Genomic DNA, 16824 nt, shown 5'->3' with positions numbered 1-16824 from the left:
TCTGTTCCTTTAAAGTTTAAAATGATAGTTTAATTTTTAGTGTTTTAAAATATTTAAATTGTTATTGTCTGAGATAATACAGTATTACAATTTCTCTGCAAAGAACACCTGTCATTGTCGTTCAAATTTGAAAGTTGATAAACGAATGTAACTTGTGCATTAAATTTGGCATTCTCTCCCAAAGAAGCAACAGTTTGGATCATAATACTCTTTTTTTCCACATTTCCCCTAAAAACCCCAATGTTCTGATTATTCTCCATCTTAATCTAAAATTTTCCAACCTCAAGGTTGCCACCCTTTGCATGAACTTTGCTTGAGCACCCTTCTATGCATGAAAAGAATCAGTTGTTTCTCCTTCCGGTCCAACGTCACTTGACCCACCTCTAGTATAAATTCAGAGTTACTTCTGCAAAACGTTGAAATTTCAAGATCAGCAGGCTATGTCTCAGTGCGAACTCTTCATGCTCACATACTGTTCCTGTGTGCCAGTATACACAGAGTAGTCCTTCCTGAAATTCCTTCTGGAATGAGAATCTCACAAATTTGCTATCCTTTGCTGAAACAGAAAATACTGTTCCAATTATGACAACGTACTAAATCCAATGCACAAATTGCTTGTTCAGTATATTATAGCGATAGCAGTTAGACATATACTGCTTCATAGTGCTTTACATTCCTCTCTAAGCAGTTTACAGAGTTAGCATATTGCTCCCAATAATCTGGGTCCTCGTTTTACTGGCCTTGGAAGGATGGAAGGCTGGGTCAACCTTGAGCCGGTTAGGATCAAACTCCTGGAGTGAGCAGTGAGTTAGCATATATTATACATTACAAAATGTATGCCCCAAATGAATTTCAAAGCAAAACAAAAACCACCATCAGCAGTAACAGGTCTGCTTTCAAATGGTTGTTTCCTTGGATTATAGCAATAGCAACAGCACTTATACTGCTTTACAGCACTCTCTAAGTGGTTTTACAGAGTCAGCCTATTGCCCCCAACAATCTGGGTCCTCATTTTACCCACCTCAGGAGAATGGAAGGCTGTGTCAACCTTGGAGCCTGGTGGGACTTGAACAGCCAATAGTCAGCAGAAGTGGCCTGCAGTACAGCACTCTAACCACTGCGCCACCAGGGCTCTATATATGATGCACTCTGTTTATTCAGAAAATTCCACCTCATTGGTTTGCAGCCAGTGGCTCTAATCAAAATACCTCATACTCCGTAGGGAGAAGCAGGGAACACGTATCTCTTACTGCACATGAGGGATTTTCACTTCATCTTTTCTGAAAAGTGAACAGATTTGTCCCACTAATAGCAATGAAAACCTTTGAAAGGTGCACCACTTTCCATGTTTAATCTGTTCCACAGGCAGAACTTGTTTCTGGGCTTGGATTGTTCCCGTTAAATCAAATAACAATTTAAGTGCCTAGTTTTACAGAAAACAATGTCTTTCATTTGCAGTCCATTGTAAAACAAAGGGAGCAGAACTTAGTTAATTTGGATATGGTAGAGAACTCATTTATGAAATGCCAGCTCTTTGCTAAAATAGGTACCATATGTGTGTAATTCAGAATTACTTTATAAACAGCCCACTCTTCATTTCTCTCCTCTTTTTAAAGGAAAGCCATAATATAATATTATATTGAAACATCCAACTGTGATTTTTTTAATCTTAATTATATTTTCACAGAATTTGAAAAATATTAAAGTAATAAATCTGATATAGATTAAATGCTTTATTCCATTCAGTACCCACAGTGATTGTTTGAAGAGGGATGTGGTATGTAGAGGAACATAATGCTTAATTGCCATGACATTAGGAAAAAGAGAAAGCTTTTCTGTTGTCTAGTTTGGAGATCTTCAGTTTATTCGAGGAGCTTTGTTTTTCTGTGGGCTGTAAGATCTTTATTTCCCATTTTCTTCCAATTAATTTAGAACAGTGTTAACATTTCACCCTAAATGTGTGAAGTTGATAATAGTGTGAAAGAGCCTGTCCACAGGTCCAAGTGCATGATTTGATCTTCTGTCAGGTGATTTCAAAAAAGCAACTGATTGTGCTGAAAAGTATTAGGTTGGCAATTGGTGTCATTCTTCACATAAAGAATGATTTTGTTCAAATCCAATAATGAATATAGTGCTTAGTCAGTAATTGTAATTGTCAAATAAAAATGTAAATCTGGATTTTTTCCAAGCAGTATTAACACCGGACAAACAATCAACAGTAAAGAATACTCCACTCAAGGAAGTACCAAGGGAAAATTACACTCCCACCAACACAGACAGGGCAAACTACCTTATATAAACAGATCCTGCTCCCTTCTCACCATGAAGTTGTTACCTAGTTGGATAAGGAAATATCTACAAGCAAACAACTAAACTCAGAGAGCACAAAGAACTGCACAGTTCAACCTGACACACACACTTTTCTCTTCTATTAGTTATGGATCTTGTCAAAATCAGAATTATGTGTCACTACTATTCCAGGTAATTGACTGGCCTACAGCACTACTGGATATACCTGGTCCATGAATGTCCATGGATAATTAGCAAAGGTGCAACTTCTTCTGATGCTCTTCAATGATATATCATTATGCAATTCCAAGAAAATAATCCCATATTTATACTGGTTTTGTATTTTTTGTCCTACCTGGAATCATTTAGATTAAATAAATGCATGCCAATTTGTAAGCACAGTTGTTTTTTCAGATAATAGTTGTTACTATATAGACAGACAAGGATATTTTCTGGATCAAGAATTTGTCTTATACAATAATACAGACAGGTCCTATTTACCCCTACTTATATTGACATTTAATCATGGGATCTTTGAGTTTGCTTAAGAAGCTTTGGAAATATTCTGTTGGTTGGTGTGCTACAGTGATGCCAAGAAGTTGTGTATTTTGGGGGCAATTGGAAATACTTGATTTACATGGCAGAGTGTTCCATTTTATACATCGTGATGGTTATCTTCCAATAAGTCTTATATTTATTACAGTGTAAGATGCTGTTTGGTTGTCCATTTCTACTATTTGGAGTTCTGGGTTCCTTTTTTTTGCTCTTTTGAATAATGTTGCTATGCAGTTCCTTTTGTGGACAGCTGTGTTATTGCTTTGGTAGTGAAGAACTTGGTTATTGTGGGATGTTTTTTAGATGAACCTTTTTTTGCCACTGTTTCCTCTGCTGATGTTCAGGAAAGTTGTAGGGTTTTTTTTTTTAATCTTCCTTTTTTATCACAAAAAATGAATACCTAGTGCATCCATATTTGGGGCTGAATGTAGTGGACTCTCAGGCATAAATCCTGAGTTGAGTAAATCCATATGTGTTCTTCTGATTTGTATCTATATTTTTCCATTGAAGCGGAAGTAAGTGTTGAGCAAAAGTCAGTAAATACCATGAGCCACATTTCACACATTCTATTGTGTTGTACTGCTGCCGTTAATAAGCTCCACACCAAACTGGTTCTTGAATGCTCTTGCACATCAGATGCACTTCATCTATTGTGACCTGGGGCATTGTGGTTAATCGCAAAATCAATGTTTTGATGTCCCATACAATCTTCAGATTGCACATTGACCATCCTTAATGCTGTGAGAGTAGATTTCATAAGTACAGTACAGTCATTAAGCATGCATCCTCTCAGTTTAATAGGTTAAATTTAATTAAGAAAACTCTTAAACTAGGGAGTGCAGTGCTTTAAGTCAAAGTTTACACAGTTTGTTTGTTTGGTCTTGTCTTGTTTTAGCACCTGCAAATATTCAGACCTTGGATAAACTGCTCAGTGTCACAGAGGTTAAGCTCCAGAAAGGCTGTAGCAAAATCACAACTGAATCAGTGAGACTTATGTTCTGGCCCTTAAGAACCATTTGTAAAATATGTCAGGTTTGTTGTCCTCTTAAAATATATCATATCTTAAACAATACAAAGTGCTAGATAATGTAGTCCCAAGGAAAAGTGTTGTAGGAAACCAAATAAATGTGGTCTAGCAGAGAAATCAAGTTAGGTTTTTGTACAAGTACAGGCAATTAACAGCCAGCTATGATATCTATATTTTAACAAACCAGCCAGTAATTGCTTTATCATACTGCATTTTATATTCAGCATTTATGCATTATTCAGGGGCAGTAGTGTATGAATTGTTCAGTTGCCTGAGAAATATAATGAGAGATAAAACTTTTAAAAATACATGAGCAATCATAATGGGTAGTTTATTATTATACTAATAACTTTTGCTGGTTGAGTTCGTTATTACTTCCGAGATAAATCTAACTTTTGATTGAAATTATCTGCATAACAATAATGTACATAAAAAGCTTTGGCTTGCAACAAAATGCAAGATTTGGGTCAGTTAATTCTACAAAAAGAGAGTATGAGTATTTGCCGTTCTTGGTAGATAACAAACCATTCTAAATTCAACCATTGTAAACTTTTTTTTTTAGAGAGAGAGAGAAATGACAGTTTGCATCAAAGTCTGGTAATGAAAAGTCACTTTTTGTCCATGTAGGAGAAATTAGGGAAGACTTCTTTGTTTACAAACCTACTAAAGACCTCTTAATCCTGCTAATTTACTATATGTTTGTGTATGTGTATTTGTAGGTATGTAGGTATAGGTATGTGTAAATAGACTGCGCACAGTGTGACTATGTGAGACAACCCAAGAGCAAATACAGAGATTTGTATTTTAAATATATACATACACGTACTTTAGTCAGACCTCAAACAAAGAACAATCAGCAATTACAGCATGGAAGGCGGGGGAAGAGATACATCCCAACAGGGCCTCTTCTTATTACAGGCTCTTAAAGTGATATCAGCCCAAAAACCTTGCTAACTCATTCCCAACATTACATCATCATAGCCACTGGTCAGTTCTTAAATTATTACCCTGGCAGTTTTTAATGCATGCATAGAGGTGATTCCGAGTGCTTGTTTCTGGCCAGGCGTATCCTTTAAGCTTGAGGAGAATTGTAAGTGATAGCTAGCAAGAATTTGGCTCTGTTGAGATCTCATGTGGTTAGGAAGGTCTTTCTTCTTACTGCATAGGTACAGTCTACTCAGATACCTCTAGGTATAAAGTCAAATTAGTATTATCAACAGACACCAGTATCATAAATCTGTTTTTGTTTTTGGGTTGATTTAATTATCCTCATGTGCTATTTGTGTTCTTTGGTTGTGAGCTGCCTAGAGTTTCATTTAAGGTAGCCAACCATGTAAATGTTCTAAATAGATAAATGAATAACCACACATTTAATGTAGAATCTTTTTTACAAATCTAGTGAGGACCAAGGTGAGTTCAAGGTGAGTTGGAGATTCAGTAGGTTTGCACAGTGTAACTTAAATAATCCCGAGGGCACCATGTTGGAAAAGTCTCCCTGATATAATTGTATTCCTGCTTTGGGATTGTTTTAATAATGAAAAGAGAATAGCAAGCACAGAAATAAATTTCTTATTGTTTACTAACACGACACAAAACTGTTCCCACTAGTTCCATGTCCTATTTTTAACTGGCCACAGCTCTCTAAAACAGTACTTCATGACACTGAATTAAGTTCCCACAATTCAAACTGACTTGTGTATGGATTTGTAATTTTCTTGGAGTTTTTTCTGGGATAATTCCAACTTCCTAGAACCTAGACTGATCTACAGATGTGGAATTCCCTGAAGATCTAGCATTCCAGTATCAATCTAGATACTGTCTGCCGATTGTAGTGTGCTAATACACAGTACTTGAAAAGACATGTTCTTTTTCACAAAGGACGGGTTTTTCTTTAGGGGTTATCCCTAAAACTACAGTTGTGCTCAGCATTAGTAATGACCTGAATTATAAATTTAATCTGATGACATTTTTCCATTATTACAGTGATTTCCCACTTATTTTCTAAATAGTAAATATGGGGAAGAACAGTCATATAAAAGTTGGAGTCATTTATTAATAATGATAAAATAAGTGCAATAATTAGTGCAAAACATTCTTTTTTTTCTGATGGTCATCCATAATTTATTTTAAAGTTATAGTAGATTTTTTTTAAAAAAAATTAACATCTAAAATATTTCCCATTTTAGAATATATTTCTATATTATATGGATTTGATCCCAGCTAGCTGAGTGAGTTTCCCACTAATTCTGTCATAATTTTTAATATTCCAATTCTCCCCCTCAAAATTATTGTTTTTTGTTTGTTTGTCTTGGTCAGAGAGGCAAAAACAGCATCCTACAGATACAAAAAAGACCTTATTGTTATTGGACCCATTTTTCTCACAACAGAAGAAAAGAGAAAATGAATTTGATTAGTATAAGACTATATTTTATAAAAGATGCCCTATTTTATTCAGTTGTATGTCATCATCTGAAGTTATATGACTTGTGCAGAATATACTGAGGGATTAAAATAGCTTTATACATAGACGCAATAAGTTTTATACAGTTTTGACAGCTACAAGATATGATTTTTGCCAACAAGCTGATGGTCCATTCAATTTGCTCAAAAATAGCATCATGGTCTGAACTTTGCCATGAACCAAGTAGCTTGCTAGTTTCAAAATATTTAATTCCCAAGTGAATACTTGCTTATTTATCCCACGTTGCTCTTCCTTAATACAATATGTGCTTTCTATTTTGGGCACAGTGTTTACATTAGTCTTGTTTAGATGGCCCATCTAGACATTATGTGGACAGACTTTATGTGTAGATAAATCCTCTACTATACCCAATAGTCTAATAAAAAAATACTATTTTCATTTATGTGTTTCTAACTTTAGAAGTATTATTTTGAACAAAGTACTGCTTTGCCAACATAACAGTGGCAAAACAGATTACTTATAGAATAGCATGCTGAAAATATTGGGATTTATTTTTCTCACCAGTAATATTTAAAATGCTCATGAGTTTATTTATCTTCTTTTTCTTCCCAACAAACCAAATATTAATTTCTCTGGACATAATTGAAACAAGGTATGCTATGACTTAGTGCAGTGTTTTCAATCCTCATCATTATTATGGGGTAAATGGTTCTGTACTATAGGAAGGCTTTCATTTGTTTTAATAAATTAGACGTGCATTCCATCTTTTCTCTGAAGGTAATGCATTTTCCTCATTTAAAATCTCCCCTCCTTATACTACACACCAGTTCTGTGAAAAAGAGTCAGCAAGCAAAACAGTTAATAAAAAGCTGGATCTTTGTGGTTCCCCTCAACAAAGAAACCTTGTTTATCAATGGAAACCGAGTGATGCAAGTGGCCAGTTTTAAGTTTCTGGATGTTATCATAAAAGAGGACCTGACCTGGGGTGCTCACATTGCACCACTGGTCAAAAGGCCCAGCAGAGATCATACTACCTGAGACTTCTCAGAAAACAACTGAATGAAAAACTGCTGGTGACCTTCTACTGCTGCACCATAGAAAGTATCTTATTACTGCACCTCTGGTTTGCCAATTGCACAATGGCAGATAGGACAGTGCTCCAGAGGGTTAACATGATTGCCCAGAAGATTGGTTGCCCTCTCCCCTCTTTGGAAGAGTTTTAAAGCTCCTGCTACCTTAAGAAAGTTCAAAACATTCTTAAAGATCCATCTCATCCTGGGAACCCTTTTTTTGAATGATTACCAACTGGCAGATGGTACAGAATAATAAAAACAAGGACAAATAGGCTGAAAAACAGCTTCTATCCAAGGGCAGTAGCTCTTTTGAATTCTACTATATAGTGCAGTGTTGGTGTGGTGTCAGGGTTTTCAATTCAATGTGTGCAGTGTGAAGGATGTGTGTTTGTGTTTATTTTCATGTGCACTGAAAATGATGTTTGATTTTGTTGTATGAGGTGCAATGACAATAAAGTAAACTAACTAATCAATCACTGAATGGAAAAAAATAAGACAATATTTGTTTCCTTTCTCTATTTGTGCATATGTTTCCTATTCACTTTGATCAACAGTTGAATCATATCTCAAAACAGGCAATGAGAAAGTATTCTTCACACACCAAGGCAGCTCAGTGCCCAAACCATATGGTCCATGAACTCCCTCATTGTTCATCCAGCATCTGAATAGATCACCTCAAACTGCCTAATGTTATTAGCAATCATTTTAGTTCATATGAATTTGACAGAGCTCATGACCAAAACTTTTGAACCAAGAACTAAAAAATGTCAGATTAAATGATGCAGATATGGAATGTATTCAGGCTCATTTATTTCCTGCTGTTTCTCCTCCTCTCCTCCTGTATTCAGGGGAGATTGAAAATGTGATGCTCATCTGCTTTTTCGGTTAGCACCTTGGATTTTATCTTTCTCAGCTGGGTGGACATGGCTGATGGTTCATATCTCTCACTTACATTGTCCAAGGGACTTCATATTATAGCAGTTAGCTAACCAGAAAAAGATGCATGTGTGAATTACAACTGACTTCCGCATTATATTCCCTTAGAATAATAGTGTTGTATATCCCTTTGGATTTGTGCCATTATCTGCATTTAAACATTTTTAAAATCTGACTGTCACTCCCAAAGCACAAGTGATAGGGCCTCTTCATCTCTATAATTTATGGTGGATTCTCATTTTACCCAAGGAAGGAATTAGAGGGAATCATATAATATTAATGTGGTGCTTGAGAATTAGGCAAGTATTATAATACAGAATTGGAAGGGACTTTGGAAGGGACTTTGGGTGTCTTCTAGTCCACCCCCTGCTCAAGGAAGTGACCCTATAGCATTTCAGACAAATGGTTGTCCAGTCTATTTTTCAAAGCCTCCAGTGATAGAGCACCCACGATTTCTGAAGGCAAGTTGTTGATTGGTTAGAACTCCATTAGGAAATGTCTCCTTAGTTCTAGTTGCTGCTCTCGTTGGTTAGTTTCTTTCCATTGTTTGTCATCTTTGACTTTAGGTGCTTTGGAAAATAGTGTGACAACCCCTCCCCCTCCCCCACCATCTTTGTAGGAACCTGTCAAATATTGAAACACTATTTAACACTATTAATGGGAAGAAGAGAGGAAGAAAGAAGAAGTTTGATTTGAGGGAAGAGCTTTATCTACAGGAGCATTGAAATATATGAGGAAAAGAGAAAGTAAAGAGATGAGAAACATCAAGCTAGCTGTGTAGGCAGGCTCAAAGTTACAAACTTGTGGACTCATAAAACTGTAGAATTGGAAGGGCCAAAAGGATAAACATTTATTTGCAAAATGCAGGTAAACCAACTGATCTTCCTCAAAAGATGGCCGTCTGGATTCTTCTTCAATACCTCCAAAGGCAGAGATATCACAGTTTCCACGAGTAGAGTTGTGCAGGAAGGATTAGGAGAGAACATGCCAAAGGAAAACAACTCTTCTTCATATCTCAGTTCAGTAAAGTTTCTTTAACTACAAGGGTGCACCCATCCATCAGACATCCATAAAGGAAAACTTGAAAGTCAGCTGCTCCTCATTTAATGACCATTCTTTCAGTGAGCTTTCAGACTTACAATAGCATTAAATGAGTGGTAGTTACGACTGAAAGCAATGTTGGACTCAGCTGAGGTCATAAGTCGAGGACTCCCTGCATTCTTTGACAACTAAAAGAGAAAATCCAATGTTTATCTCTTCCTTTGGTTGGAATCTTTATAAATATACCTAGTGAGAGATACATTTGATTGATGTGTTTATTGCCACTGCAGCCAAGCAAATAAAAATAATAACTTTTTTTATTATATGTGTACTGTTTTAAATTTGTTTTTGAGCTGCCTTGTGCATTTTTACTAAATGAAAGTGCAGGTATAATTTTAAATAAATGTCAAATGGAAAACACATTTTTGCATCAGTCAGATCAGTTGAATTGCTAGCTTAACAGAGCATTGTTTACTCTCTCAAAAGCACCATTCTATGCATGGTGCACAAGAGAACAGCTATGTAATAATCCATTTCAATTTATGTGTAAACAAACAAATGGATAATTAAAACTCAATAAACCATAGAATCATTGTTAGCATTATTTATCATTTCATTTTCCACCCACAGAACCATCAGTGCATTTCTCAACAACAACACATAACTCCAGAGTTAAAAAGTAGATACGACATGTTACGATTGAAAATTTTCAACTTTTTTTACTTAATATGATTCAAGATTCTAATCCTTTGGGTATTTTTTTTTTAATCAGATGACTCAAGACATTTGTAATTTATGTGGTGATATCTCCAGTACATCTTCTAACAAAAGTTCAAGAAATGTACATTTCCCTCTGCCGTAAAGATTGTAACTTTGCATAAAGTTCAGTCTGCTACGCCAACATCAGCCTTTAAAGTCAGGTGCTGGCAATCCTCCAACAATTTACATAAAGTCTTAAATCAGTTTTCTTCATTATTAGATAACATTGTTTAAAAAGCCAAAAGGCAGCATCCTGAACGATTCAAATTGCTACTAAGCTATAAAATAGGAACAAATAGAAGTTTGAACTGGAATAATTGATGTAGAACAGGGGTGTCAAACTCGCAGCCTGCAGGCCAGATGCATCACGCACTGACCACGCCCACCCCCATTTTAGCAAAGGGGGGGAGTCGTGATACATCACATGATGACAACATGACTACGTGAGTTTGACACCCCTGATGTAGAAGGTCAAGGGGATGAAAATTGAGAAAAGACAATGCAAGGCCATACCTCTGAGGAACCAATTCAAAATCTGTATGCATGTAGTTATATTACCAAATCAAAGCACATGGCCATTCAAACTCAAAAACTGTGACCCTGGGCAGTTAATACAGAATTGCAACCGATAAAAAAATAATATAGCAGACAACAACTGCAAGTCAACAATCTCCTTCTGAGGATGACTGCCTGAGTAGGAGTTATAGTCAAAGGAGTGTTACCCAGTCAAGTATACAGTAACTAATAGTAAGGTCTGAACATCTGTGAGAGGAAAATGATAGCCATTCTAAATTCAAAGGCCACTATTACATAGAGCACAAAAAAGGACATGGACATAACAACTAGTCCTAGAAGAATATGCTTGGTATGGTGGATTGCCACGTATGAGGTTTTCGAGAGGAATATTGCTTAACAAAGAAAAAATATCTAAAGATATTAATCTTTGAGAAGTTATGGACTAGTTTATATGACAAAAACAATAATTATTTTTCATATCATTTTATGAATTTCTTAAGGAAATGTATTCTAAAGAGTTTTACATTCCTGTAGAACTAGACCTAAAACTCTCTTTCTCACATCTTTTTGTCTGTCTGTCTGTCTGTCTATCTAATGAATTTTGTATGAAATTTTATATGTTGTCAACTTTGTTTAGTAATTTTCTCTCTCTCAGTATGTGCTCATATTTGCTACTTGGTGGATTTATTTTCAGTAATACTAATTTATTATTTTGTTCAAGTTTTATGCCATCCATCTTTACTAGGGAGAACTCTAGATGGCTTACAAATCATAAAATGAGCAAGTTAAACAACTAAATAATAACCATTAACTCTAAACTTGACATAAAAGTCAACACTATGGTAAGGAGGGGAGCAAGACACACTCAGGGAGAAACCTTAGTCTCTTGGTCTTCTGGAAGGGTCTCAAAACTTGACTGTTCTGGTTGGCTTGAGTCCCAATGGAGCACTCTATGGTAGGGATGGTAGATGGTGCAAGAGAGAAAAAGTCCACCTCCATACTGTTCTTACACTTGGTTTTTAGTCTTTGTTTAATTCTTGTTAATTCTAATTGTTTTTATATTTATATGTAATCTGCCCAGAGTCACTTAGACAGTGAGATGAATGGCATATAAATTCAATAAATAAATGAGAACTCATACTCTTACTTTCAAGTGACAGTAGCATAGGGACACAATTATTGAGCTTTTCAGATGAGTGGCAACTGCAAGGTATTCCTGAAAACTCCTTTTTTTCCCCCTGCTGTCCCCTGGCGTATTGATGGTAGGAGATTGAGTAGTCCATGAAAGTAACATTTACCTGCAGAGTTTATTTGCACATGTGCAAGAACCAAAGAATTGTGGCTTCAGATTGATCTGCTTGGCTTGGTGTCTGTATTTATTTAAGACAAAAACAATGACCAGTCAACTGGCTGAATCTCCAATCTTTAATTGTCTTTGTAAGCAAGGAGTTCACTGCCTTTTGATAACCATTACTCAAAGTTGTCCCCTTCTTGTCTTTTCCCTTACCTTCAGGCTTCTGAAAAAGGAAGAAAATTTTATCTTCATTCCTCGGTCCCGTGAAGAGCTTCCAGACAACTTTCCAAAGGAAATTCCTGGGATTTGTTATTTCCTGGAGGTCAGAACTGGTCAGAAGCAGCCAAAGTCTTCTGTCGCGTCTGCCAGAGTGAGAAAAATATCCTACAACATTGGCACCATGTTCCTTCGGGAAACAAGCCTATGAAGCCTGTTGCAGATCAAAGACTCATCAAAAAAGCACAAGCCCAGAACTGGGTCATGACAAGAGAGAGGAGATTCTTTCTTTTTCACTGCATTGTTCCAAGAAAAGCAGTAAAAGCTGTGTGAAATGTCAGGCAATAATTCTTTTTAAAGGTGGGTGATTGTTGTCAGTAAACAAACTGGAAAGTGGCAAACAAGGGAGCAGGGATTTCTTTTCTTTTTCTTTTCTTTTTTTTACAAAATTCAAATTAAAACAAAATATTTCTCTGTTGCCAGAGAATCCTATTGGTTATAAATGTCAGAATGTTGGGGGGGTTATTTGGTTTTGTTTTAGAAAAGGAATCTAAATTAAACAACTGTGCTTGGGAGATATCCCAATAAATCAAAGGTAGCTTGTAAGCTGCCTGGTTATCATTGGATGCTAACTCCTATCCACTAACATGGCCAGGAATAATGAGGGTCATCGTGCCATATTAACATTAAGAGGGGCCGGGGTTGCTAACCATAACATCCATTAAAATAGAGTACTTTGTGGATTGTGTTGATTTCTTCTGAAATGGGCCATTGTTGTATGCAAGTGTTGAACCCTTACTACTGTTCTTATCCTCTTTTTATCACAATAGAATTAGGATTCTCCTGATCTTTTAATCATGTGCACCTAAACAATTTATACAAGAGTTGTAAACAGTGTTAAGCCAAAGTTCAACCAGAGATTGGTCAGATTATGATACATTCCTACTTTTGAGGGATTTATTGCTGTGGGTGAAAACATTTCTGGTTGATTGCCGTTCTTTAACCACTTCGTACAAATACTGTAAAGATTATTTATAACCTTTTTAGCAGAAGAAAAATTTAATTTGGGATATGATGTATTAAGGATTTTACCCTTTTTTTAAAACCTACATTTCACTTTTAGGGCAATATTCTATAGCAACTATGAAGCTGGCCAGCTTGTTTATATTTGATAGGTATCCAATTTCTGAAGTTGGATGATTATGATACACAATTTTATTGCAGTCTGCAAAGAATGATATTTTAGTGATTTTCATTTTCTTCCATATGTTTTATCCATCCGTGCCCATGTTCACATTATTCATGCTAATAATAGACGTCCAATATTGGGATAGTATTAGAAAAAGCCATGATGATCATGTCTGTGGAGATTCTGTCATCCAGGTCATCCTTGTCTCAAAGGTGCTTTTTTTCTTCAAAAGGCAACTGGACTGGTTTTCTTTGAGGAAGAAGAAGAAAATATTTTGCTTCTCATCCAAGAAGCTTCATCAGTTCTGATGGCAGGGATTGAATCCACCCCCCACCCCCCTGCCATCAGAATGGATGAAGCTTCTTGGATGAGAAGCGAAACATCTCCTTTTTCTTCCTTTTTCAGAAGCCTGAAGATAAAGGAAAAAAACAGTCCAGTTGCCTTTTGAATGTAAAAGCATTTTTGAGACCATGCCAATCATGTTTAATAACTGGAAGTAGACTATTCCAAAATGGAATCCTCAGTTACCCTTGTAGAATTTTAACCATTATTAGAAGACTTCTCAGATATGCTTGTTACACTAAACGTAACTCTAATTAACACTTTTTTTTTCATTAGTAGGTAATGAGACACACCTAAAATATGTGATTAGTACTTTACCCCCTGAACATCTCCCACATTGTTATGGTATGTCATATCCTTTGTTATGTGGCTCACTCAATCTACTGTTACCTAGTTACTAGCATGGATTAAAATCTACAGCTATAAATATTGTTGGATTTAGAAAGTTTTTTTGGGGGAAACTGATACATCTACAATAACTTTCATGCTTAATCATAATGAGATATATTTTAGAAACATCCCATATAATAAAATTCAGTCTTTGGAACTTCGAAATGTTGATGTTAGTTGAAAAAAAAAACTATGAATGATGTTCAGTGCCTTAGAAAGCTTGGTTCCATGTCTCTCTTTTATTATATTTTCACCACCCTGATTATAAGTATTGTTTTGTGGCTGTTAAAATATATTCAAAATTAAATAAGTTTAGTATTTGCAGTTAGGCTGCCAGTGTAAAATGACAGACTACTTTAGAGAATTCTGATATTTTGAGGTAACTTCTTTAGTATTGGCATTCGGGAGTGTCCACAGTAATGGTCAGTACTTCAAAATGGTAGGTGCAACCAAACAATTGGAAACCTAAAGCATGCAACACACATTAAAAAAAGAACCTGCCATTTTGAAGTCAGTAACTGTTGCTGCAGATACCCCTGAAACCATTTGAGAACTATAGTTTGATAATAATAAAAGTTCATTTGGACCTTTTGGACACTTTGTATCCATTTTTCGTGCAAAATATTTCAGAGAGATGTTTTCCTTGTAAAATTTCTAATAGTTACTGTATATCCTACATCAGGTAGCTAAATATGCTTTATAATTTTATGCTTTTCTATAAATGTATCAACTACATGGTCATTCAAGCTTGAAAGTGTATCAAGCAATATATGGCTAACAGATAACATATGGCCATTCAGATCTCAAGAATGGTAAAAAATCAAAGCTTTGTGCAGTGACAAGGCCAATAAAATTGTTGCAGCATTCATTTTTTAGGGACTACAGCCTATTTTATCAGATGCATGCAATATTTCTTTTGATAAGCATGAATACATAAGTTATACTTAATAAATATTGACAGAAATAAATAAGAGAATGTGTAAGGGACAATATAAGTTTTAGAATATTTTTGTTGAGTTCAAAAATATTCAAAAATAAGAACAGGACTTTTTGTTTTGAGTTCTGCATAAATTTACATTTCATGTTCTTTTTGCCAAAGTGTTTACGTTTTTTTTTTTCCTCTGTCAATGCACACATATCTCTCCCAGAAAATTACAACATTTCACCCAACAAAGTGGTGTCTAATCCACAAAAGTCAGTGCCACAATAAATCTTGTTAGTTCTTAAAGATGCTGCAAGATTCTTAGCCACCTTGTGTGGCATAATTCAACACAGTTTCTGTTGAATCTTGGTGATTTATACTTGTGTGATTCTTGATGTCTGAAGGTGAAACACAGGAGCACATTATACTTCTCCTATCATGTCTCCGGAGCTTTCTCAACAGTTAGGAGAGGGCTGGTAAATCACTTCTGCAGTGATATCTACAACTGAATAGTAATTTGAAACTGGCTCTGTCTGTGACTTACAAATGAGCACTCAAGTTCATATTTATACAGCAGTTCTGATGTTAAAAGCCAAACAGGGATTTAAGAAGACAGATGCTTGATGTCCATAGCTGTAAAGGTTGACTCCCTTTAGATTCAAATAGAGAGCAACAGGTTTCCAAGTCAGAAAAGAGGAAAGTTTTCAAAAATTCACAATTTTTCCAAAATGCAGAGAACAACGGTCCAGATGGCATTGTGCTTTGATTAGTCCAAAAGGTACTAAACCAGTCCATTTTCCCCAACAATTTGGATTATTCTAGCATGATGATCAAGATTGCAAGAAATCAATCAAACTCTTAAAAGATATTGTGCTCTTAGTTCTAAGTGGAAATGTTTGAGAAAAGTTAAGTGAATAATCCACATTGACAAAGCTGTAAAGAGACCATCTGGGTTAAAATAAGTGGTAGAAAAGTAAAAGCAATACTATTGTTGGTGTCTACCATCAGCCACCTAACCAAAGAAAGGATGTAGATGAAGCCTTATTAAAGCAAACTGCAGATTTTTTCCAAGGGTCATAAAGTCATAACAGGAGACTTTAATAATTTGCATCTGCTCGGGAACTAATTGTACAAAGCACTGTTTTCTCGTGAGAATTCAGGAGAAAAAAGATTACAAAAGGATAATCTGTCCTTAGACTTGTTATTTTGCCCAGTAAAGTGACAGTGTAATATTGCATCCTTGATTTTAAGGAAAAGCAAATACTGAGCAAACATACTTTTCACTTCATTATGAACAATGAAATGAATTATTTATCAGCCAAGTGTGATTATTCTAGCATGATGATCTTCTAGCACAATGAATTTGTCTTGGTGCATATGCAGTCAGTGTACATAAAAAGAAAAGATACATTCGTCAAGAATCATAAGTTACAACGCTTAATGATAGTCATAGGGTACAAATACCAATGAAATCATACTAGGAAACAGTCCATATAAGTCGTAAGGATATAACCAACAAAGTTACAGTCATACAGTCACAAGTGGGAGGGGATGGGTGATAGGAGTGATGAGAAGATTAATAGTAGTAGTAATGCAGACTTAGTAAATAGTTGGACAGTGTTGAGGAAATTATTTGTTTAACAGAGTGATGGCGTTCAGGAAAAAACTGTCCTTGTGTCTAGTTGTTCTGGTGTGCAGTGCTCTATAGCGTAGTTTTGAGGGTAGGAGTTGAAACCGTTTATGTCCAGGATGTGAGGGGTCACATCACTTCAGAAAAAAAAGATGTTAATTTAGAATAGGGATAAGTGAGAATCTGTGATAAAAGAAATTAATGGAACAAGAGGTGCAAAGAC

The 16824-nt window shown here is 35.7% G+C and overlaps 1 protein-coding gene across 1 annotated transcript in view; it reads left to right on the top strand.

Moving 5' to 3' along the window:
• GUCY1A2 (guanylate cyclase 1 soluble subunit alpha 2) overlaps positions 1-14644 on the top strand; it is a 210900-nt gene extending 196256 nt beyond the window's left edge. The window contains exon 8 of the mRNA XM_087966215.1: positions 12132-14644. Within this exon, the coding sequence (XP_087822341.1) occupies positions 12132-12339 (208 nt within the window). The 3' untranslated portion in view covers positions 12340-14644. The remainder of the gene's footprint in view (positions 1-12131) is intronic.
• Positions 14645-16824: the final 2180 nt, after the last annotated feature.

Source organism: Notechis scutatus, chromosome 5 (assembly GCF_049901735.1).
Source record: "Notechis scutatus isolate UNSWTSFEM ecotype Mainland chromosome 5, rNotScu1.2, whole genome shotgun sequence".
In the NCBI taxonomy this organism is placed as follows: Eukaryota; Metazoa; Chordata; class Lepidosauria; order Squamata; family Elapidae; genus Notechis; species Notechis scutatus.
The sequence above is the reverse complement of the archived record's forward strand: the minus strand, read 5'-3'. Positions and strand labels throughout refer to the sequence as shown.